Here is a 23,804-nt window from a genome sequence, read left to right as displayed (position 1 = left end):
AACAAACAAACAAATTGGGATACTTCCTATTCTAGATATGTTTTCATATCCAGATCAAGTACTGCCTTTTAATCCATTAAATAAATAGAAATGTGAAGGTTTAACCATTAAAGAAATTTGTTTATTCTACAACATCAAAAATTCTCCAATGATGGAAAATAATATCTACACATAAATAATCAAGAAAAATTTCCATTTAATAACTCACCTTCTGATACAACCAAAATCTTTACAGTGTATGTACCATTTTGGACATATCTAGATTCATAATCAGGAATTTTTATAAGTCTAATTTCAGATGTGACAGAATCTATAGATATCCAGTTGTCTATATCTTCCAGTTTGGAATAGCTATTATAAAAGAAACATAAGATTAATTGTGAATTCTGGATAAATTGAGACTTCTTCATATCTTTTTAAATTCCAATTTTGCTTTATTATATATGTTCTTGTTATAGGCATTAGTGGAATATTTTTAGTTTTTGAAACTATCTTAGTATTTAAACTTAAAAACTTTTTTTATTGAGTTAACTGGTTTCTAACACAGACGGTTAGGAAACTTTAATGCTGAATTTGAAGGCATTAAGTGTACAAATTTTATTATGATTTTTGAAATAGGCAGGACAAGTAATTAAAAGTGAGGAAATATATTCACAACTTTATTTTACCTTACTCGGGCGACCTGCCCAGTATCTTCGTCAAAAGCTTGAAATTTTCCAATTACTTTGCTTTGGCTTGATATATCCATGCCCTCGCTAACTTGAACCGAGATTGTGCTGCTTTTTAAACGAAAGCCTTCTTTCACATTTTTCACCTTTACTTTGATGGGAATGGGTACAGGTTTATATGTATTTATAACTGACTTGTGGAAAGCTGCTTTGTTGGTGACAATAACACTGAAGTCGAGATGCTTAATTTCTTCATAATTTACTTCCTAGAGAGACAAAATCAATCAGAATTATTCAAAAGAGAGAGTAGAACACACTGAACACACACACACAGGGTGGTTTTAATATTATATATAATCTAACACGTGAGAAATATAGCAGCGCTGAGTTTTCCAATACTTGATACTGTGTAATTTAAATCTTTGTCAAGTGGGTAACTAATTTAGGTTTAACTTTTAGAAAAACTGTCAAACTAGCTATGTCATTTGGTTTCCACCAGTTCCATTTTCTCTATATTCTTGTCTTGGTACGGTTGGACTTCTGCATATAGCTGATTTAATAGGTGTGTACTGGTATCTTATGCAGTTTTAATTTGCATTTTCTCTAATAACTAAGGGTGCTGAGTATTCTTCTGACTTTGCTATTTATATATCTTTTTTGTCTAGCTTTCTTTCAGTGAAATCTGATTACTGCCCTTCTAATTTGGATGAATTCTTTATAGAACCAAGAGAGTAAAAATCATCAGTTTCTTAATCTGTACTTCCATTGTGATAATAATTTTAACAGTTTTTGTTCATGTTCCTCTTGAAAGAAAAAAGGTGCGACCTTTTTGGGGTGACACCATGGGACACTGAGGCTACTTCTTCAATGTGTCTGTCATTCATCATGAAATGACTGTTTCTCTTTATGTGTGTTACTGGATTTATATTTAAATTTTTTTTTTTTAGCAGGATTGAGCCTATAATCGATGACTAAACAGTTAACCTTTCTCTATTCTGTTACACATTTATATTATCATTATTCCTTTCTGCTGTTAAGATTTCACCTACTCTGCCATAATTAATAGGTTCTTGTAAAAAAGTTTTAGTTTGTGTATGACTTAATGAAATAGTATTTTGAAAATGGTTAGTTTATACTTTAAAATCTGACAAGTGAATTTTATCATAAACCATTTAAAAATAGGTTGATAATCTTCCTTACAATGTCAGATAAAAAATCTATTACATGATTTTTGTTTATAACATTCTGCGGTGCTTGTGAGTTCCAGTGTAGAAGACCCATATACTTAATAAGACCATTTAACTTAACCTCTCCTTCACTGATTTAATTAAGCAAAAGCAATTAAAATGCTGCAATTTCAAAGGCCACTCTTTGAGTACTTAGATCAGAGTCACAAGTGCATTTTTGTTATAAAGTCACGTTCCTGAGCCTCATCCAATCAGAATGATTGAAGATAGGGCCCCAGGAACCTTCATTTTTGGCATGTAGCAGCAGGTCCAGGCATTTCTTAGGTACACTTACGTATGAGGATAACTGAATTAGACCTTTATCATGCTGTTACAGCTTTAGTTATTAGATGTTATCAATTAGTTTTGGCTTTACTGTTACGTCGACCCATTAGGTGGTAGTAAGTTGGGGGGTACTTAGAGAGGCAACAGGTCCGACAGAAACAAGACTGGAAGTATGTTTGCACTAACGATGCTGTTGTCATGCAGTCTGGCATGGCTTAGTGATGCCTGGCCTGAATTTGAACTGTAGTGTGAGCACTAACAAGCCACAGAACTCAGGCAAATAGGCTGAACCAATTATTGTGCCAGTAAGCTGAGTATGTAAACTTCTTGCCAGTGTTTGGGGCTCAAAATATAACAGTTTCCTCCTTTACCAATTTCTTCCATTCCAGTTTTGAACATTAGCACTTACCTTAATAAGGGTCACAACTCCTTCATTAGTTTCAGCATCAGTTTCTATGCGGAAATAACCCTTTTCATTTCCTGACACAAATGTAAAATTTGCTAACCAATTATCAGAGCCAATTTCATCTGCATCAGACACTTTTATGCGTATAACTTCTACATTGACTTGGTTTTCTTCAACGACCCCTTCAAACTGTAAACACAAACAGATTTTTATTTTAATGTAGTATAAACATAAGTGATCTATTATCAGTTAGGACTAAAATATGAACAAGTCGATAACTTGTTATAAAAGTTTATAAAAGTAATAGTTACCGCTTCACTTTGGATTATAGGTATATTGTCATTGACGTCCAAAATACGAATCTGAACTGTAGCTTGTTTTGCTGGTCTATCCGTTATTTGTACATTCTCGTTTCTTGCATCTACCGTCAAACTGTAGCTGCTGTGTTCCTGCAGATAATAAAAAATAGCCAACTGGGGTGAAAATGAATCCCTTTTAAGTCTGTTTTTCTGATTTCATTCACTTTATCACCACGGGAATGACCACAGTGTATTTAGCTCATAAGTAATTTTCACAATCTGTTATTATTTGTGTGAAGATGCTGTTTATCTGTGGACAGAAAAGGCAAGAGAAGTTGTTAATGACCAGAGTTTTAAATATGTCATTGGTGATGTTAACAGGAGTGAGTCTCTTCTTAAACCTGTCTCTGCACAAGACTGCTGTTCAACATGCACTTTGCTGGACAAAGTGAGATGGTGGGTCAGAGGAACTGCCGCTCTTCACATTCCATTTTCAGCTAAAGGTCAAAGCAGGAAAACATTATTTCCAAGAAAATTTGGCTAGTAATGATAAAACTCAGTGAACTTTGCCCAAAACCCCAATAGACAGAATTCTTAGAAAATAATGTCTTAAAACTGACATTATAAAAAAAAAAAAAAAAGACCTCCCCACCGCAAGAGAACCCTCCATTTCTGCAAGATCCCCTTATAACGGCCCCATGCAGTGTTGTTGGAATTGAAGGAGCTGGGCAGCCAGTGCCCGTGCCCAGGGGTCCTGTGTGGGGATGACCGGCTCAGGGCTGGCAGGACTGTCCAGGTTTTGGAGCCCGCTGACTGGGGTCAATCCCAGCTTTGTCACTTGCTGGCCATTTTGAACATACACGTAATCCCTCTGTGACTCAGTTTCCTTTTTGTAAAAAAGGACTAGTAAGCTGGTGGTGTAGTGGGTTAAAGCACAGCACTGAGAAGTTAAAGCCACTTCAGCATGAGTTCGATTCCCGCCTGCCCCACAGGTGACCCACAGACCTACATGACGCGGCAGACCTCTCCTGACCTGCCCGCTGCTCCCCTCAGCAGTGTACTTCATCGATCTGCCTATCCTGCTCCCTACTCTGTCTCTGGTGAATCCTCTCACCACCCCTGCACTTCTGGTCTGTACCCCAGTTCTGTATGCATAAATAAATAAATCTTTAAAAAAAAAAGGACTAGCAATGAGCTCTGCCTCACAGGGTTTCTAGGTAGATTAAATGGGTTAATTATGTAAAAGGTTACAAGTAATATATGACATGCAGTGAACAGCCAATAATGACAGTCCTGACTATTAACTAAATTTGTCATACTTTATTGTCAGCAGCTTGTTAACAAAATCACACTACATCTTCAAAATAATGCTCTAAATTTTATGTGAGGTATAGAGCAGAATTTTAAAAGTTTAACAGGACTCTTAATTGTTAATAGTTAGAAATGTTGGGCACAATCTGGGCAGAGTCAATCGTTTTTCCTAATAATTCTGATTTACTGCGTCCACCAATGATGACTTATATGTGGTGACAGTGTCCTTGGAATCATCAACATTCCACTCATATACACTGTTACGCATGTATGTAGCATGCATGGAAATATATACATGAAAAAAACTTCCCTCTCCCTTTTCATTTAAAACTTCCCTTTGGAGTTAGAAATAAAAGTGAAATGTTTGCAAGAACAGCTTTTCTAGGAAACCTACTTAACTTTTCCTCTGAGGTTTACAATGACTCTTTCCTTTACCAATAATTCTATTACCCTACGTATGACTCCTATTTCTATTTTTCCCCCTCTTTGTCTATTACAGTAGAGAGGGCTCCCAATATTTCACTATAGAACCCCAAATTAAGGAACACTGCTTTAGAATTCTGTAGCAAACAGAACCCTGACTGGAGAGGCTCTAGAACAGTGCTGTCCTTGTGTAATTTAAAAATTTCTAGCAGCCACTTTAAAAAGGTAAAAAGAACAGATGCTACTAATTTTAAACAAATAGTTTTATTTAACCCTAGTGTCCAAAATATTATTTCAATAAATAATCAACAAAAATTATTATGGTGATATTTTGTGTCCTTTTTCTCTCATACTAACTCCTCCCATCCTGGTGACTATTTTATACATATAGTATATCTCGATGTGGATTAATCACATGTCCTGTGCTCAATGGCTACATATGACTCATGGCTACCATAAGGAACAGCATATCCTTAAGAGAGATAATTCTAAGAGTCACTATTAGTGAGGAAATAGAACAAAGTTGGAAAGTTAAAAAAAGAAGTAAAGAAAGAGGAGAAATTGGAAAGAAGAGGATTTAAAAGATGAGTAACACAAAATGGTATTTACCTCTCTGTCCAAGGAATTAATGGTGGTATAGATCTCTCCTGTACTTTTATCTAGGTGGAATGCAAACGCAGGTTGCTGAGATAGGATTCTATAAGAAATTTCAGAATTTCGAGTATTGGGCTCATCTGCATCAGTTGCGGTGATTTTCATCACAAAAGTACCTATTAGAAACAAGAGTGCCCAGTTGAAACTCAGCTTTCAGCATTCTTGTATGTGTCAGGTCATCATTTTATTTCTAATTTTAGCTTGCTCCAAAAAGAATTTCATGTATTTATCAAAATCCCAGCTACCGGGCCCTCCCTGGTGGCGCAGCGGGTTAAAGCACAGCACTGAGAATCTGAAGCCACTTCCGCATGAGTTCGATCCCCGCCTGCCGCCTGCCCCGGGGCGAGCCAGACCTCTCCTGACCCGCCCGCTGCTTCCCTCAGCAGTGTACTTCGTCAATCTGCCTGTCCTGCTCCCCACTCTGTCTCTGGTGAAGCCTCTCACTGCCCCCGAGCCTCTGACCTGTACCCCAGTTCTGTATGCACAAATAAATAAATAAATCTTTAAAAAAAAAAAAATCCCAGCTACCAAGATCAAAAAAATTAACCAAATGAGGAAATAGGTGTAAATGGAATACAGTAATGGGAAAAAGAAGATAAGGGCAAGGTCTTTGTTATTATATACAAGCCTAGGGTGAAATCCTAAAAACTTGCTATAGAGGGCTAAGAATTTGTAATAGGTCTAACAGCCAACACAAAGAGAATGAGTAGCTACAAACACATACTTATGAAAATACAAACAATTTAGGAGACATCATTTTTATATTATGATCAAAGAGAAATCTCTCCTGCCAGTCTGGATAAAGGGCACTACATTGAACAATTTGTCAATAAAACTGATAGCAGAAATAATGCAAGTCAAAGGTCAGCAATCTGACTTGGCTAAAGTTAACCAGTCACCTGTTTATGTCAATAAAGTTTTACTGGAACACACATCTGTTTGCTTAAATATTGTCTATGGCAGCATTCCTGTTAGAGGGCAGAGTTCAGTGGTTGTCAGAGAGACTCAACCTAGCATATCAATCCATCCTATTTGGTCGTCAGGGGAAAAAAAAAAACACATGTCTCTGGAACTTAGCACAAAAAAAGCAGTTCCAAACCCAGAATAATAGTAATTACTTAGACTCCATTTAGATATAGGATTTAATGTTCACTTACATAATGGGGATAAAATGACTTTGAACAATCATTCATAAAAATACTAAGACTCTTACGTGCAGCACTCAATTCTTCAACATAACCAATGAAGACCTCCTGTGTGAATACTGGCTCATTGTCATTGATATCAAGTACTCTAATGCGGAGTTCTAGTGGTTTCTCCAGGTTGTTTCCTTGGTTATCCAAAGCGTAACCAGTGAGCTGAAATCATGACATAAATAATAGAAGAGACTGAAGCTAGGGTAATTAAACCACCATAGTATCCAAACAAGAAAACAATTATGACTATTATCCCCTCCCCCCAAAATATGACAAATCAATAAATATAAGTTCATTCTTACCAGAAAATAAGGTGTTTCTTCTCTATCAATAATCCTGGTAATGTTCAAATCTCCAGTGTCTTTATTAAAGACAAATAAACCATAAGGTGGCTCTGTAATTCCTTTTCCAGTGTATTTGTATGTAACTTTTAGGCGTTTTTCTTCTTCCACATCAGAATGTATCTAACATAAAAATAACAGAGGAATATTTAAGTTAAAACTGCAACTTTTTTTTTTTTTAAGATTTATTTATTTTATTCATACAGAACTGGGTTATAGGCCAGAGATGCGGAGGGTGAGAGGCTTCACCAGGGACAGAGTGGGGAGCAGAACAGGCAGATTGACCAAGTACACTGCTGAGGGGAGCAGCGGGCGGGTCAGGAGAGGTCTGCCTCGCCATGTGGTCACCTCCAGGGCAGGTGGAAATCGAACTCATGCGGAAATGGCTTTAGCTTCTCAGTGCTGTGCTTTAACCTGCTGCGCCACCAGGGAGGGCCTAAAACTGCAACTTTTAAGAAATTATTTTTAATGGGAGATTTTCCTCTAATGCTGAGAATCCTATCGACTAAACCCTCAGGAGCTTGCACTCTGAGGAGGGTGCCAGATAAGATAGTGTCCAACATAATGTTCAGTGTTTGGGAGTGGAATGCGTTACCAAGCAACCTGAAAGGGGATGGAAGGCGATGGGATAAACCAGTGACACTGGAGCAGAAACTTGGGGCTATGAAGTTCTGCACCGATGTTCTGTGGGGAGAGGATTCTAGGTAGATGGAAGGTCGAGTGCCGATATATATACAGTTAATTTGCCGATGACCCTACATCTTCCAGAATGGAAAAGAAGATCTTCATCTTGGTACCTTCTGCTAAAAATTATGCTGATGTTCAATTTATCTGGAATGTCAAAGGCTCATGAAATCCACAGTATAATTTCCCTTAAGTGTTCTCTTACACCTTGTTTTAGTAACATGCACACATTTCCTGTTCCTGTTTTAGTAACATGCACACCTTAGCAATCGGATTCTTTCTGGACAGATCTTCACCCTCCCGAAGAGTCACGGGTGCTGTGATCCAGGCCCGTTTCTGCCGTACTAGGTGAGTGTGTCTAGGAAGCAGCTTATTTTCATTTCTTTTGTTCAAAACCTATAAAGATAAAATATTGTCAAAAAATTATCAAGTATCCTAAAGCAATAGATGGTAAACTATAGCTTACTAAAATTTTAAACACAGCTAAATGAAATACATTTCTTATTCTTTACAGGTTTCTTTTATATACATGCATATGTTCTAGCAAACTCTTCAGGCATTGAAGAGACTGCCTCTAAACCAGTGAAGCAGGAGAGGTTTGTTATCACTAGTAAGAAAAAATTTCCCAGAATAAGAGTTAAAAAGACTAAGGAACATTCACTGACCTCAAAAATGGGGAATTTAAAAATAACATATACCATGTCTATTCATTATGTTTTTATTAATTGCAAATGCAGTTTTCTTAAAATGCTTTAAAGCTTAATCTTAACCTGTTGATAACCAATTTGTCTAAAACTAGTGCTACTGTCTGGTAATGACTTTATTGTCTTAAAGATGAACAAAGGACTAAACTGCCTATCTTTCCTATCTTGTTTTTAGAACCTTTAAGCAGAAAACTATTTCATAAATTATCAGTTAGGGTAACAGATAAATATGTATTTTATCCAAGGAAAAGTCTCACTCAATATAGATGTTTCACTGTGTTGTGCTTCGAAATGACCAGTACATTACTTTATCATCTTACTCATTTTGTTAATCTATATACCATGTATGTTATTTCAAAACAGTTACAATGGTTAGTTCCAGGTCATCAATTTTCTTTGTTTTTAGTTGAGAAATAACTTTCTATAACTTAAACTTTGGTCTTTTTCCATTAAACTGGGATTACAGTGTATGCATTTCATTCTGCCTCTTGATTTTTCATTCAGTACTTCATCATGGTCATGCTTCCAAGTGCCATAAATTGTTTTATCATCCCCTAGAGATGGACTTTTAGATGGTCAAACCATGCATCACTAACCATCTTTGGATATATGTTCTTGTGCACTATTTGATGGGAATAACTGGGCTCAAGAATTCTGTTTTTAATTTGGTGAGGCACAAATTGTTTTCTATGAAATTTAGCTTCTCATTCAAAAAGACAAAAATAATCCCCTTGGGTTTCTTACCTCTAAGTGGAGTCCGCTTCCAAAGGCAAAAGAAATCTAGAAAATAAAGTGATTTGTTGTTTTATAAAATGTATCACTCAATTAATTCAGTTTAGCTATTTTGTTAATGTAAAACCTATTCTCTAGGATATTATAGACAGTAGGAAAAAAAGTTTAACCACCAGTACTATCTTTTTTTTTTGCTAAAAGGAAGCAAATTTTAATTTTCCCCTTTGCCTCCAACTGACAACCAGGGCCAGAGGAATGTAGCTACAGTTCACCTGGGGGATGAATTTACCAAGCTAGTAATGGGCTGAGATCTGTTTCTCAGGTATCTCACAGTGGTGCTTCCAAAATTTATTTTCGGAGGGAGAAGGGTATGAAAAACATGAGGACGCAATGCTGAATATCGGATAACCTCGCCTTTTGTGCTCTCTGGGGGACAACTTCACAGGAAACACTGGAGACTAGACCCAAGGCTTAACAGCTTTGCCTTGCAAGGAGACACAGTGAAAATGTGATGTATTTCTTGTCCAGTCTGCTTACTACCTGTCTCTTTACTTTGGACAGGGAATGTTGAGGGATTGGCTAGGTCCAATATTTACCATTTTAATTCTTTTCTAGAATCTTACTGGGTCCAGGACAAGGTTTAAATGTGATAAATATTATATCATTCTGGCCAAATATCATGCGTTTCACTCAGATATAGGGAAAAAACGGAACAATATTTAGTCCTTCACTACACTGTAAGTTCTTCATAAGTGTTATCTTCATTGATTTATATTAGAATGAACATCCTCGGTGGTATTTTTTCAGAAAGTTAGACAGTCATGTGGTTATAAACAGTGTTTCTTAAACTTATTTAATGAGCATTTTGTTCATTGAGATCCTGATTAAAAAACAAACAAACAAAAAAATTCAATTCAGTAAGACCAGAATCCTTTGCATACTTAAATACTTTGCATTTCTAATTCACTTTCAGAGATGATGCTGAAGTTAAAGGTTCTTGAGTAGTGAGATTCTAACTATGATATTGTTCACTTAGGGATATAGAAAATGAAGTTTGCCTTTTTCACTACTGTCTTAATAGCTTTCATAAAAAAACACTCAGGGGCCTCCCTGGTGGTACAAGGGGTTAAAGTGCACCATTAAGAAGCTATCAGCCCCCACGGCAACGGCAACGGCAACCCCAGTTCCATTTCTGGCCAGGGAGAGGGGCAGCAGACCTCTCCAGTTTGGCCTACTGCTCCCCTGAGCAGTGTATTTCAGTCAGTCTGTCTGTTCTGCTCCCCACTCTGTCTCTGGTGAGTCCTCTCATCCCTCCCCTATCTCTGGCCCGTACCCCAGTTTTTGTATGTATAAATAAATAAACCTTAAAACTATATACTCACTCAATTGCTAATATCACGAAAACAGAGCTATTTAATTTCATGAATTTACTTATTTTAAATATTAGATTGTTAAGTTGAGGAATGATTTTAGATTTATACAAAAGTTGCAAATACAGTAGGATTTCCTTACTGAAGATGCCTTAAATAACCATTGTACATTTGTTGAAACTAAGAAGTCAACATTGGCATGTTTAGATAATGCACAGTTAACTAAGTTCCACACTTTATTCAGATTTTACTATTCCCCTGTGGATGTTCTTTTTTTTGTTTCAGCATCCAGTCAGGGATCCCACCCTCCACCATTGCACTTGCTGTCCAGGTCTCCTTAGTCTTCCCTGGTCTGTGATAGCTTCTCTTTCTGTCTTTGCCTGCTCTTTGCTTCCAGAGATTGGTGAGCAATGGCTGTAGCAATCTGTGAACCATTTCTTATACAATATTAAATATTACATTTTGTTGAATCTACTTTCAGTTAGATTCAATACTTAGATATTGCGGAGGTCAAAAACAGGTTGATAAGTGTTGGAAAGGTAACTGAAGGGCGGCAGAGAGCATTTTAGGACTGAAGGTAAAGGAGGCATTCGGGATATAGTATCTGCACAGAGACTGGGGTGGAAAGAGGAAGCACTTCAGGCAGAGTCCAGCAAAGGGAAGAGCCAGGCCACAAGGGAGAGTGTGGTAGAGTGTGAGCAAGGTTCTGGCTGCTGTGGCTAGAAAAGTCAGTGGAGATGAGTTGAGGCTTTTAGTGTACTTGTAACCTTAAACTTTAAAAGATTTGTTTATTTATACATACAAGAGATGGGGTGTAGGCCAGAGATGAGAGAATTCACCACCAGAGACAGAGTGGGGAGCAGAACAGGCAGACTGAAATACACTGCTGAGGGAAGCAGCTGGGGAGACAGGAGAGGTCTGCCGCGCCATGTGTCTCACCTCCCTGGCGGGGACTGATCGCATGCTGCAGTGGCTGCGGACAGCTTCATAGTGCTGCGCTTAAATCTCTTAAGCCACCAGGGAGGCCCTGTGCACTTGTAATCTTGATCCGGTTGCTGGTTACATGGTGTATTCAGGTTGTGAATATTCAGTGCCCTTATGCTCTGTGTACCTTTCTTTCTGTGATACACTAAAAATAAGCAAAAATTTCCGTGCATCTTAAAGCAGATGCATCTTGGCATCTATCTGATAGCTCTGCCACTTGCATTCTCACAGTACCTACTGTAGTAATCTGTTTTCAGACAAAGCATGGTGAAATGAAATATTTGCTCCGTAATCACTGCACAAAAAGCCCAAGAGAATGGTGCCAACACTTTGTTTACTGTGAAATTGTTTATTTGACTAAGGAAACAGTTAAGATCTTAACTACTCCTTTAAAGTAATAATTTGGATGTTTTCTTGGGGCTCTATCTCGGCATATTCTTAATTTAGAGCAGTGGCTTTCTTTAAGAGAGGATGTCTGCACATACGCCTGACTGACACTGGGGTCACACCACGATATTCAGTAATGTCTGCAGACATTTGTGGTTGTCACATGGAGGTGAGGCTGGGTTGGAGCTCAGAGGGGTGAGTTCTTGAGGCGGCCAGTGGGTGGGGGCAGAGCCTTGCTCACTCCCCTGAGGTGCTCACAAGCAGCCCCTGCAGCAATACAGCCTCTGGTCCAAAGTGCTTCTGTTGAGGAACCCTGAGCTACACCCTTGTCTGCAAGTCACTGTAAAGCTAGGATCAAAGTCATACAAGTTCCAGAAAGCCAAAGACTCACGTAAGGCTGCAAATCAGTAGCATCCTGTAGTCAGTATAAAGGGAAAAGTGACACACACCTGCCTCCTGGCCTCCATTCCCCCCTCCCACTTCCCTTTGAACACTTCCAGGTCTGTAAGTTGGAAAGATCTTATATGGAAATGTTGGGAAAGGGCTCCAAGGGTTGGCAGAATGCCTAGATACAATAAACCTTTTCGTTTTTTCCAACGGTGAAACCTGGAACATTTTTCCTCACGAAAACCGTGGCTCATGTAACCTGCCTTTAAGCTTGAAGAGGAAAACTGAGCTTCCACTCTAGTCCAAGACTAGTGTCTTCCACTGGAATAGATAAATCCTTCAAACACTTCCCAATTTATTCAAGTTTAACAAAATTCTTTTATTTCTAGCATGGGATCACAGGCATCTTGTAAAAACTGACCTTGGCAACTGGCAAGAAAAACACACACACACACACACACACACACACACACACAGAGGCACACATCCTTGGCCGATGCACCAAGGAAGGCTAAAATCAAAAATACAATCAGTTGGGCCCTCCCTGGTGGTGCAGAAGCTAACGCTCAGCACTGAAGCTAGCCACAGCTGCTACAGTGTGAGTTCGACCCCCGCCCTGGAGGTGACCCACGTGGCAAGGCAGACCTCTCCTGACCCTCCTGCTGCTTCCCTCAGCAGTGTACTTCGTAGACCTAAATAAATAAATGTTAACACACACACACAATCAGTCAGTGTAGTTAGTCTTTGTTCTCAAGGTCAGCACATCTTGAGACAAGATTTCCTGTTCTGAGTCACTTCACTGAGTTCAATAAGCAGAATCCAGGAGGCCGATGGGTTATCAGGAAATAGCTCTTCCTGGCCTACAGGTTCTCAGACTGAAGTAGCAGACTTTGAAGCTTTCTTGTGTTTCAGTGAGTTCATGGCTGATGACCTCTAAACTTTCATACCTCAGGCTAACAGATAGCTTATTATAGATGAGAAACAGAGGAATACAAAATAGTTTAAAACATATTTCAACTTTGAGGCTCTCTAAAGGCTTGTTTCCATGCAGCCTGAAGGACGTCAGAGGGTCAGCGGCGTGGCCACCTCAGACACAAGGGTGCCAGGGCTCCTGCCTGGTCCTTTTAGAACTCATGCCCACTTCTGGACCATCACAGAAACACCTGTGTTCCCTTTCTGAGCCAGCCTCGGGACGAGGCAGGATGCTTTACAATTCTTTGTTTCCTTTGTTTTATACTGTACAGGAGGCAAAACCAGACCCTGCTTTGAGGGTCCCTGGCTTATTACCAGCCTGCTCTTAAAGAATGATCAGCTCTGTCTCTGGTGAATCCTCTCACTGCAGGCACCTCTGGCCAGTACCCAGGTTCTGTGTGCATAAATAAGTACATTTAAAAAAATTATCAGCTTTGGCTGAAGTAATAGAAAGGAAATCAAATGAGAAAAAGGTCATGGTTGCCAGCTGTTTCTTTCCTCTGATCACATGTCCTGATTTTCCTATTGCTACAGAAAGAGCTGGAGGCTTGGCTTCCTTAGCAGTCTCCGCAGCTCCAAGAAGGTCTTGGTGGGACCCTATGAAGGCAAAAACAGACACATCCACAGGTGGCCCAGCAGCCCAGGAGAGCAGGGTGGTCGGGCTGCCGATGTGGAGGGCCTGGTATTGGTCAGATTTATGAAAGGACTTTACCATCACTCTTACCTTTCACTCTTCTTTTGGAGGGAGGGGAAGAGAGGCTGTCTAATTATTTTATAGCTAAATTCTGGAACTCGTTTAGAAAAGCCCTACATTAAAGATCAAACTTATAAATGACTCATTCACTAAACAAAGGAATACAAATGTAACTCTAAAGAAGTCTTACTCAACATCTAATTTAAATATACAATTACAAAAAAATATACAATTATGTTTTCACAGATAATAATTAAAAAAAACCCCAACAGCCAAGAAAAGCAACATTTTGAACTTTAAGTTTGGAATGTTGACCTTGAATTTTAAATAGGAATATTACATACATACAAGTCTATTACAATTAGATGATTTATTATAATCTTTTGCTGGCTCTTCAGATATCGTGGTTAATCTACTGTAACAATTATGACTTGGGTGAGTCAAATTGGAGTCAGTTTCAAGAGGAAGATATTTTCTTTGGAAACATTTATTGCCCAAAGAATTTTAAAATATGGATTCAGCGATGCTGGGCTATATTTGAGGTTTTAGGGTATGTAGTGAATTCTTGTTTCAAGTTAGTTTTTTTTTTTTTTTTGCCACACCACAAATAACTATTTTTTCCCTTGGCCTCAACCGAGGGAAAGTCCAGAAAATTCAACATTAAAGTGTTTATTTATATTGGCATCAATATAAATTATATAGTATCAATTTCCTTGATCCCCAAAACAATTCTGTAAAACTCAGAGTGGCTAGCAAAGAGTTAAAAGTCTTGAATATTTAATTCTTTTCTATACCCAATTATTTTCTAATAGGGATATTAGCAGTGGGTCTCAAACTCCAGTGGCACCAGAATCACTTAGCTCAAATGGACTGAGGAATCCCACCTGAGGGTTTATCATTCAGCAGGTCTGGGGTAGGGGACAAGAACTGTATTTCTTTCTTTCTTTCTTTTTTTTTTTTAAAGATTTATTTATTTATGCATACAGAACTGGGGTATAGGCCAGCGGTGCGGGGGCGGTGAGAGGATTCACCAGAGTCAGAGTGGGGAGCAGAATAGGCCGACTGATGAAGTACACTGCTGAGGGGAGCAGCGGGCTGGTCAGGAGAGGTCTGCAGCGCCCTGTGGGTCACCTTCAGGAACCTGGATCAAACTGACACCAAGTGGCTGCGGCTGGCTTGCAGTGCTGTGTCCTAACCGGTTGCACCACCAGGGAGGGCCAAGAATCTGTATTTCTAACCAGTTTCCTTATAATGTGGATGCTGCCAGTCTAGGAGTCAACATTTTTGAAAACCATTGTGTAAAGTCACATAGTAGCAAAGGAAAGGAAAAGACAGTCTGCATAATTTATAAAATGATAATGAGCTCTTAATTACAGAGATGTGTGAAATGAAAGCTTCTAAATCAGGAAATTCTATAATGAGTTATTCCTACCACTAGAAGATTTGCACTTCAAAAATCATACTTGACTACTATAGGATTATTTTAAAGTAATTTCCCCTGCTTTATGTTTGTTTCTTGTTCAAGTTTACATTTTATTAATGGTGAGTAAATATTTTTTTGAAATATTTTACCATTACTGGCATGTGTTTTCTAAAACTGCCACAAATCTCCTTGGAGTTAAGTAAAACAGGTAAATCTTTATTAATGTATTTGACATAATTTGGTAGAGAAAAAATGACAGGCTTTTTCTACTTTTTTGTTGCAATATATTTCTGAAAATTAAACAAAAAATTAGAATGAAGATATGCAGATATGTTTCTGACCCCAAGAAATTAAGAGCTTCAGGCTGTCCTTTTTCACCATTAGGTGGCACTGGTCTATCATGAAGGCAACTTTCAAAATGTTCAGAAACTTGCCAACAGCTTACTCCAAAGTCCAAAATGGAAAATAGGCTTTCAATGGGTGGACTGACAAAATGGCAAACAGTGAAAATAAGACTTTAGAAAGTGGTATGAACAGGGCCTCCCTGGTGGCACAAAGGCTTAAGTCTCAGCACTAGGATGCTATCCGCAGCCACTGAGCACCAGTTTGATCCCCGGCCAGGGAGCTGACCCACAGGGCTCAGCAGACCTCTCCTGTCTTGCCCGCTACTCCCCTCAGGAGTGTATTTCAGTCCGTCTGCCTGTTCTGCTCCCCACTCTGTCTCTAGTGAATCCTTTCACTGCCATAGCTCTGCCCTACACCCCAGCTCTTTATGCATAAATAATCTTAAAAAAATTGTACGAACACATTGACAATACTGCTGTCTTGTTAAATCAATTTACATTTCTTCTTTTTGTTCCTTTTCTAGAATGACTCTAACTCGTAATGAAACTAATCCAATCATTTAGTTCTAGAAGTTCAGAATTTAGTTCTAATTTGTAATGAAACTAGGCCTATTGCTGAGTTCTAGAAGTTCAAACTTTATTGGCGATACCTTTGATTGCCAGAGAGACAAACAGAGACAGGGACTTGGGTTCTAGCTGACTGTGCCCACTAATGATATTCACTCATTCAGTGGATGATCAAAAAGATCTTTCTTACCTGTCACCCTCCTCCCCCATCTCTAAGCTCCTTTGATGGTGGGACTGGTCACAAGCACCTAGAATCTGATCTATAGTTGAAACAGTTCATGATGTGTTTTGGCCAAACAAAAATTTACCTCTCAACTTACCAGGGAGTTAAACAGTTCTAAACTCATGTCACCCTTTTCTAAACTCAGAGAGATTAACTCCTAACTTTTTAAAGCATAATGTCCAAAGCATTTTAGCTTGAAAGGTCAATGACATGAGGTTCTGTTCTACAGAGGAGAACAATTTAGATAAAACATGCACGAATTACTAGGAGGCAGAGAAGCTTAACTGTGTGAATGAAAAGCGCAAAAACAAAAACAAAAAACACAAACAGTTCTGGGGAGCTCAAAAAGGCAGAAATTACTTCCTACTGGGGAAGTTAGAGGAGGTTGGGGCAGGCAACGGAATGGGCGTGCCCTTGAGAAGGTGCAGAATCTGGGCAGACAGGACATGGTGACACGGGGAGATGGAAGGCAAAGAACAAGAAGCTGTGCTGTCTGGCACCTTGACTGTGATAATGGCAGGTAGAAAATAAGAACAAAAAGTTGTGTCAAAGATCTTCACTGATTCTATAAAGGGTGGGAAATCACTGACCTCTTCTGAACAGGGGTATTATGACACTAACATTACGGAAAGATTTTCTGGCTTACCGGAAAAGATTTTCTGGCATTACTGTCCAGGATGAAAGGCAGGAGACAATGTGAAGATTATACAAACTGACCAGAGGCGAGGTCATGGGGACAGCAATAGGCTAAAGGCACAGGACTGCATGGCTGGAAGTAAGAATCTTTAGGGGGGGCCCTCCCTGGTGGCGCGACAGGTCCGCAGCCACTGCAGGGCAAGTTTGATCCCCTGCCAGGGAGGTGACCCACATGGCGCAGCAAAACTCTCCTGGCTCACCCATTGCTGCCCTCAGCAGTATATTTTGATGATCTGCCTGTTCTGCTCCCCACTCTGTCTCTGGTGAATTCTCTCACTGCCCCTACACTTCTGGCCTGTACCACAGTTGTGTATGCATAAATATTTTTTTTTTTAAAAGAATCATTATGGGGGTACAACTAGTCCTTGGCAAATCCTGCACAAGCAGAACAGAAGAATAGGTCAGAGGGTACCAAAATTTTAAGTCTAGTGGCTAGAAGGTTGCTGTTCTCAGCAAGGTTATAGACATTTTAAGCTTAGATGCAGCAGGAATATTGGGGAAAGATGTAAGAAAACAAAGAGTAGGATGCTTTGGCTCGAAAGTAGGCAGGGTTGACACAAAGGTGGGAGACTTTAGGACTGTTACACTCACACTGTTCTATGGCAGCACCCTCAGCCATCACTGCTGCTGTTCACTTCCCACCACCCAGCTCTGACCATATCTGATAACTTCTTGATGCTCAAACAGCATTTCTCCCTACTGTAGTTGGTCTGGGAAAGGGGGTGAGAAGCACTGCAGCTTCTGGGGTAAAAGGACCTCCAGTAGAGCACTTCAGAAGCAAACGAGGGAGATATCTGAAAGAGGTGTTGATTTTGATAAAAAAAAAACAATGATTCAGGTTGGCCCTTTGTCTAATTTTCCTGTTAGCACTTTTGGGGTCTAGGTAGAGTATAGATACTGGGCATGGGTCATTAAATTTAATTTTATTATTATTTTAGTTTGTGTTGCAGAGAATCTGAAGTAGTGGGCTATAGGTATTTTACAATAGAGGGGAATCTGAATTCTCTTATCTCTACCCAAATCAGCCTCTCATTCCCCAAATAGCCAAGCATCAACTGCTTGATTGATGAAAATAGCTTCCATCCAATCATGCTGTTGATGCAAGACCTAGAAAAGGGGCCATCAAGGGCAGGTGGTCAGTAACACTTGTTGAATAAATGAATATATTGAGGTTTAGCCAACTGGAGTGATACTTGCATTTTTTTTAATTTTTTTTTATTTTTTTAAAGATTTATTTATTTATTCATACAGAACTGGGGTACAGGCCAGAGATGCAGAGGGTGAGAGGATTCACCAGAGACAGAGCGGGAAGCAGAACAGGCAGATCGACGAAGTACACTGCTGAGGGGAGCAGCGGGTAGGTCAGGAGAGATCTGCCACGCCACGTGGTCACCTCCGGGGCAGGCGGGGATCGAACTCATGCGGAAGTGGCTTTAGCTTCTTAGTGCTGTGCTTTAACCTGCTGCGCCACCAGGGAGGGCCGATACTTGCATTTTTAAGAGAGGACAGCAGTGTGATGAATCTCTAACTAGAGTTTCTCAATTTTTGCCCGTTACCATTTCCTAGTGGGGGCACTATTTGCATTTTCGGTAGAAAAATCTATGGGTGACTAGTTCTTGAAAGTTCTGCAGACTGCTGGAGGTTTAGCATCCCTGGATTTGAACTATTAAGTACCAGTAGTATCCCTGGCCTTGTGATGACCAAAGTGCCCCTTGCACCTCTTACCCTCTAGGGCTGGACGTGAGAATCCTTTGAGAATCCCTGCTCCCAAACCAACCCGCCTGGCAGGCTGCATCCTCCCTCTAATGTACTTCTGGGCTTTTCTACGTGTCTTTGACTCACTCCTTTTAAAAGAAGAGACAAAAGGGCACACAATCAACTACTATCTTTTTTCTCAATTCCTTTTTGACTAACTCAACCAAAATCTTTTTTTAAAATAATGTAATAGTTTATTTTTACACAATTTTGTGTCTTTTTCCATCTCAGTTGTAATGCCCATAGGATTCCCATCACCAAATCACCCATGTGCCATCATAATCCCCCCACTGTTTTTGATAACATTCCCCACTCCACCCCCATAAAATGTATCTGGTATATATTTGTTCATTATTATTACTATTTTCTCCCCTGGTCATTTATACTCCTGCTATGAGTGAAACCATATAGTATTTTTCCTTTTCTTTCTAGCTTATTTCACTAAGCATGATCTTTTCCAGCTCCATCCATGTTGCTGCAAAAGGCATGTGTTTATTTTTTTTTTGATTGCTGTAACTCAACTAAAATTTATCTTAACACTTTCTTAATAATTTGAGCATCTTTCTATAAACAATCACTTGTCAATTAGACTTTCACAGCTTCCCTTTGTATCAAGATGGCTGCAGACTCAAGTTCCTACATGTTGTTCTGCCTTACATTCTGTCTTAGCTCTTTCAGTTCTTCCAAGAAGCCATGTGCAACTCTACTTCAGCCTTTTTAAAAAAAAAAAATATTTATTTATATATACAGAACTGGAGCTGCAGAGGTGATGGAGTTGCAGGGGTGAGACGATTCATCAGAGATGGGGGTGGGGCAGACAGACAGATCTATTGAAACACTCTGTTGAGGAAAACAGTGGGTGAGACAGAAGACAGGAGAGCTGTGCCATGTGGGTCACCTCCCTGGTGGGGGATTGAAATCGTGCTGCAGCAGCTGCGGACAGCCTCACAGCACTGTATCTTAACCCCTTGAGCCACCAGGGAAGCCCCTCAACCTGTTTTTCTTAAAAGATGAGTTGGAACAGACCAAAACAACCTGGAACAAGCCCCAAATGAACTGAGTGCCTGGAACAGATTATACTTGAGGAAGTGGTCATCTCTGCAAAATTCTCCTAGGATATGTAGACTTTTCAGAAATGTTTGTTTGAAGAAAAGAGGAAGAAATAAAAATCTTAAGTCTGTGGCATGCTACATCTTCACTAGGTTGGAGAAATGAAAACCTAGAGATTTGAAATCCTGGACTGGATAGGCAAATTTCAGTAAAACATAAAAATTAGACACACATTGCTCTTAACCTGGAGCATAGTGACTTAGAGATACTATATCAGTTTTGTTAATAAGACTATGGATTTCATGATAGGTGTTAAACATATGAGTCAAAACTCAACTGAGGTGAATTTTACTTTTAAAGGTTTATTTATTAAGATCCATCTTAATAATCATGAGAGAACCAAACAACAGATGTCAGGTGTCATAGTTGACATATTTAACTATTTAGCTTGGGGCTCCATTAATTAAACCTAAAATCAATGTGGTTTTAAGCAAAAGCTTTGTTCTATGAATGGTTCCAAATACTGCAGAGAATCTCCTTGAGCACATTACAAACATGAAGGTGGCATCAGATCTGAGGCTTAAACTGAAGCATTATAAATACTCACTTCACAGCTGGATTGCATATAGATATTAGCAGTGAAGGGACTCACTGCATTCTTTCCTTCAGTAGTGAACTTAAAGTCCCTATTCCACTTGTGTGGAATACGACTAGGAAGATGACTTTTCAGCATCTCCTTCCTTTTCAATGACAGAGGGAAATTAAAGCCAACCTCTCAGAGTCCCTTGCAGCTAAGGTTCTGAATGTAATTTAGTTCAACCAATTTAGCATGTATATGACCTGTGACAGAAATGAAGCAGAACTATATATGTTTCTTCTTGCTGGCAAGCATAGATATGGATGTGGTTGGGGTTTTGTGGCATCTTATGGTTCTCGCAGTGTCCCTGCTGGATTTACAGGTTCCAAGATGGAGGTGCTGGTACATTTAGGTGCTGGTATCTTTGCATCCTTGCAAACGTGTGCATGGTTGTGGAGGTGGTAGCAAAAGTAGCATCCTGACCATGGTAATGTGTGTAGAGTGTGGCAGTGGCAGTGTGTTCGTAAGTGTTTGAGTTCTGCTGTGTAGCTCTGAAGTCATTATTGACAGTTCAAATTGAAATGTCTGTTTCCTCAATTCTTCCTATCCATGCAATCAGTCTAATGTCCTGAAGTAAATCTCTCCTTACTTTAACAAGCTAGAGTGAATTCTATTATCTGCAACTGAACTCTGAACCCAATCTACAACTTATATTTCCTTCTATAAAAAAAAAAAAAAACAGAAGTAGGGGCCCCTCCCAGGTGGCGCAGTTGGGTTAAAGCACAGCACTAAGCAGCTAAAGCCACTTCAGTATGAGTTTGATCCCTGCCCGCCCTGGAGGTGACCCACATGGCGGAGGTGACCCACATGGCGCGGCAGACCTCCCCTGACCTGCCCACTGCTCCCCTCAGCTGTGTGCTTCTTATATCTGCCTGTTCTATTCCCCACTCTGGCTCTTGTGAATCCTCTCACTGCCCCTGCATCTCTAGCCTGTACCCCTGTTCTGTATGCATAAATAACTACATCTTAAAAAAAAACACAAGTAATTTCTGAAGAATTACTTCTGTTTATTAAAGACTGCATTTTCAGCTTAAAACACATTGGGTCAAATGCTGATTAGTCCACTGTCTGACCAAAAATAAACATACTCAAAATTATATCCCAAATGTATTGTAGAAAATAAAACAGTCCACAAATTCTGCTCTGGTTCAGTTATAGTCACGTTTTAAAGTGGCTATTTTATTGCCCAATAAAGTAAAATTATCAAATTGCTAAAGTTAAAAAAAAGCCTAAATTATTGACCTATTTCTTTGTAAATGAACTGGTATGTTTGTTACACCACTTAAAAATAAAGGTAATTTCTTTTTTATATGGAAGGAATTTAATATTTATCCCTCCAAGTGAATCAGGTGCTATGTTATTTTCTTAGCCAAAAGTTATCACTAGTAAAGGAAATTGTTGCTTTGTTATTCTGGAGGCCAAAGTCAAAACCCAAAATATGTCTTGGGAAAGGTTCCCTAACAAACCTGAACTGAAAATAAGTTCAATGACTTGGGCAAAACGAAATGGATGTTTTAAACATGAAATTGAACTGGTGTGCCAAAGGTCCTAACTACAGTGAACCTAACTATTGTGAAGGTTCACTGAAATCCCTCTATTGGCATAGTCAAGCTTTATATGTATGTATATATATTTTCTCTCTCCAATGGCAATTCTGGGATAGAGAAAAGATAGTCTTTTTGGAACTTATAACTTCTAATGTAGGAAATATACATAAACTTAAAATTTTAAATTTTAACTACTACGTAAGAAAACAGAGTATGACTTTGTAACTAATCTCTCTGAACAAACTTAACATTTTCTGGAAGGTGAGTCCACACATGTATATGTAGGTTAACTTTATCCAGACCAATTTAGCAAACCTCCCCCCACCCCAAGAAGTCAGGTACATTTCTGAATTATGCGCAATTCCTTTAACAGACAGGAAACAAATTCATTATAAAATCCTACTTAAGGACAGAAACCAAACATAACAAATGGAACTCTACAGCCTAAGCACTGCTTTCCAGAGGCAGAAGCCCCTTTCTTTAACAAAACCTCTAAAACCCCATGCGACTTAGTTCTACACTGCTTTGGGGGTTGGGGTGGGGGAACTTAAAGCTATTACATATGTTCATGATCTTTAACATTAGAATATTGTGTTGAAACACCCTCTTTGTGAACTGTACATTAGAAATACTTTAATATTGACAATCTTAACAGCAGGAATGTCTTTAGCAAAAAATTAAACGTAGTAAAAATAAAATACATTAAAAACACAATCAGCTTTAGGCACCTCTCCCTCCCCCTTTTGGCAAAGTTACAATGCAGGTAATTCCCTGGCTTCCCTGATCCGGACGTGCACGGTGGCTGCAGCGTCCCCATAACCGCGGACAACTCTAGCAAACTTGGAATAAGGCGCGGCTGCTAACTCCCCACAGCCTCCATGTTTCGCGTCCCAGAAGCTGCCAAACAAAGCCCCCGATCTCCGACAAGGAACCCCCGATCTCACCCTTTGGCCCCATTACACCCTCAGGCTCATAACACCCACAGGTCGCGGACAGAAAAAGGCGCTAGGGCTCCTGGGTGCGGCGCCCAGGAAAAGAAAACTTCCACAGGTTCCAACGCGTCCGGCTCCCGCCAGCGGAGATTTTCCGAAGCCGCAGGGTCCGAGTTCGCCGAGGCCTGCCCAGCCCTTTCCCACCTCCCGGCTCCAGACTGGAGCGCCGGGCGGGCGGCTGCCTCCCGGGCGAGGCGGGCAGGTCGGGCGCGGGCCGGTGTCCCCGCCTGCCCGGCCGCGCGTCTGGGCTCCCGCACTTACCAGGACCAGCAGCAGCGCAAACTCCGCGCCCCGCGCCATCGCCCTCGCCTCCGGCCGCTCGCGGCTCTCCGCACCCGCGGCTTCCCCGGCCCCCTGCGGAGGCGCCCTAGCTTCTCCCCGGAGCCGCCGCCCCCGTCCTCGCCCGAGGGCAAGTCCCGGGCGCTGCCGGTGGCCGGGCCCCTAGGTGCGGCTCCAGGTGTGGCAGCCGTGAGAAACGGAGCCCCGGGCCCGCTCTGCTGCTCGCCGGGCTGGGGGTTCGGTGGAGGTGGGAGGCGCAGCGTGGACTCCCGCCCCCAGTCGCACACGCACCTGGGCCGTGACGTCCCGGGGTTGGGGACATTCGGTGGCAGGCCCCGCCCCGCCGTTCTCACCTCCTCCCTGAAAGTGGCGGAGGTTAGCTCCCTGGCCTCCAGGCAGCACCGGGTCTGGCCCTGCAGGTGCCAGGGCCCCACTGGGCCCCGACCAGAGGGCCCTTCGCGGTCTCTCGAGTGGATCTGCGGGGTCCCTCGTGCGACCCCGGAGCGGCAGGGCCGGCCACCCGAGGTCATCGGAAGGTGACTGTGTCTTTGGGCCAGAGCGGGTGGTT

The 23,804-nt window shown here is 40.6% G+C and overlaps 1 protein-coding gene across 1 annotated transcript in view; it reads right to left on the bottom strand.

The window, feature by feature from the left end:
- The window catches only part of DSG2 (desmoglein 2), a 34,533-nt gene extending 11,261 nt beyond the window's left edge, over nt 1-23,272 (bottom strand). The window contains exons 1-10 of the mRNA XM_012725784.1: nt 23,219-23,272; nt 8,942-8,977; nt 7,755-7,889; nt 6,771-6,932; nt 6,486-6,630; nt 5,228-5,388; nt 2,897-3,034; nt 2,589-2,774; nt 669-934; nt 209-351 (exon numbers count right to left, since the gene is read on the bottom strand). Of these exons, the coding sequence (XP_012581238.1) occupies nt 209-351; nt 669-934; nt 2,589-2,774; nt 2,897-3,034; nt 5,228-5,388; nt 6,486-6,630; nt 6,771-6,932; nt 7,755-7,889; nt 8,942-8,977; nt 23,219-23,257 (1,411 nt within the window). The 5' untranslated portion in view covers nt 23,258-23,272. The remainder of the gene's footprint in view (nt 1-208; nt 352-668; nt 935-2,588; nt 2,775-2,896; nt 3,035-5,227; nt 5,389-6,485; nt 6,631-6,770; nt 6,933-7,754; nt 7,890-8,941; nt 8,978-23,218) is intronic.
- Nucleotides 23,273-23,804: the final 532 nt, after the last annotated feature.

This window comes from Condylura cristata, unplaced genomic scaffold (assembly GCF_000260355.1).
Source record: "Condylura cristata isolate star-nosed mole 26May11 unplaced genomic scaffold, ConCri1.0 scaffold00016, whole genome shotgun sequence".
Lineage (NCBI taxonomy): Eukaryota > Metazoa > Chordata > Mammalia > Eulipotyphla > Talpidae > Condylura > Condylura cristata.
The sequence above is the reverse complement of the archived record's forward strand: the minus strand, read 5'-3'. Positions and strand labels throughout refer to the sequence as shown.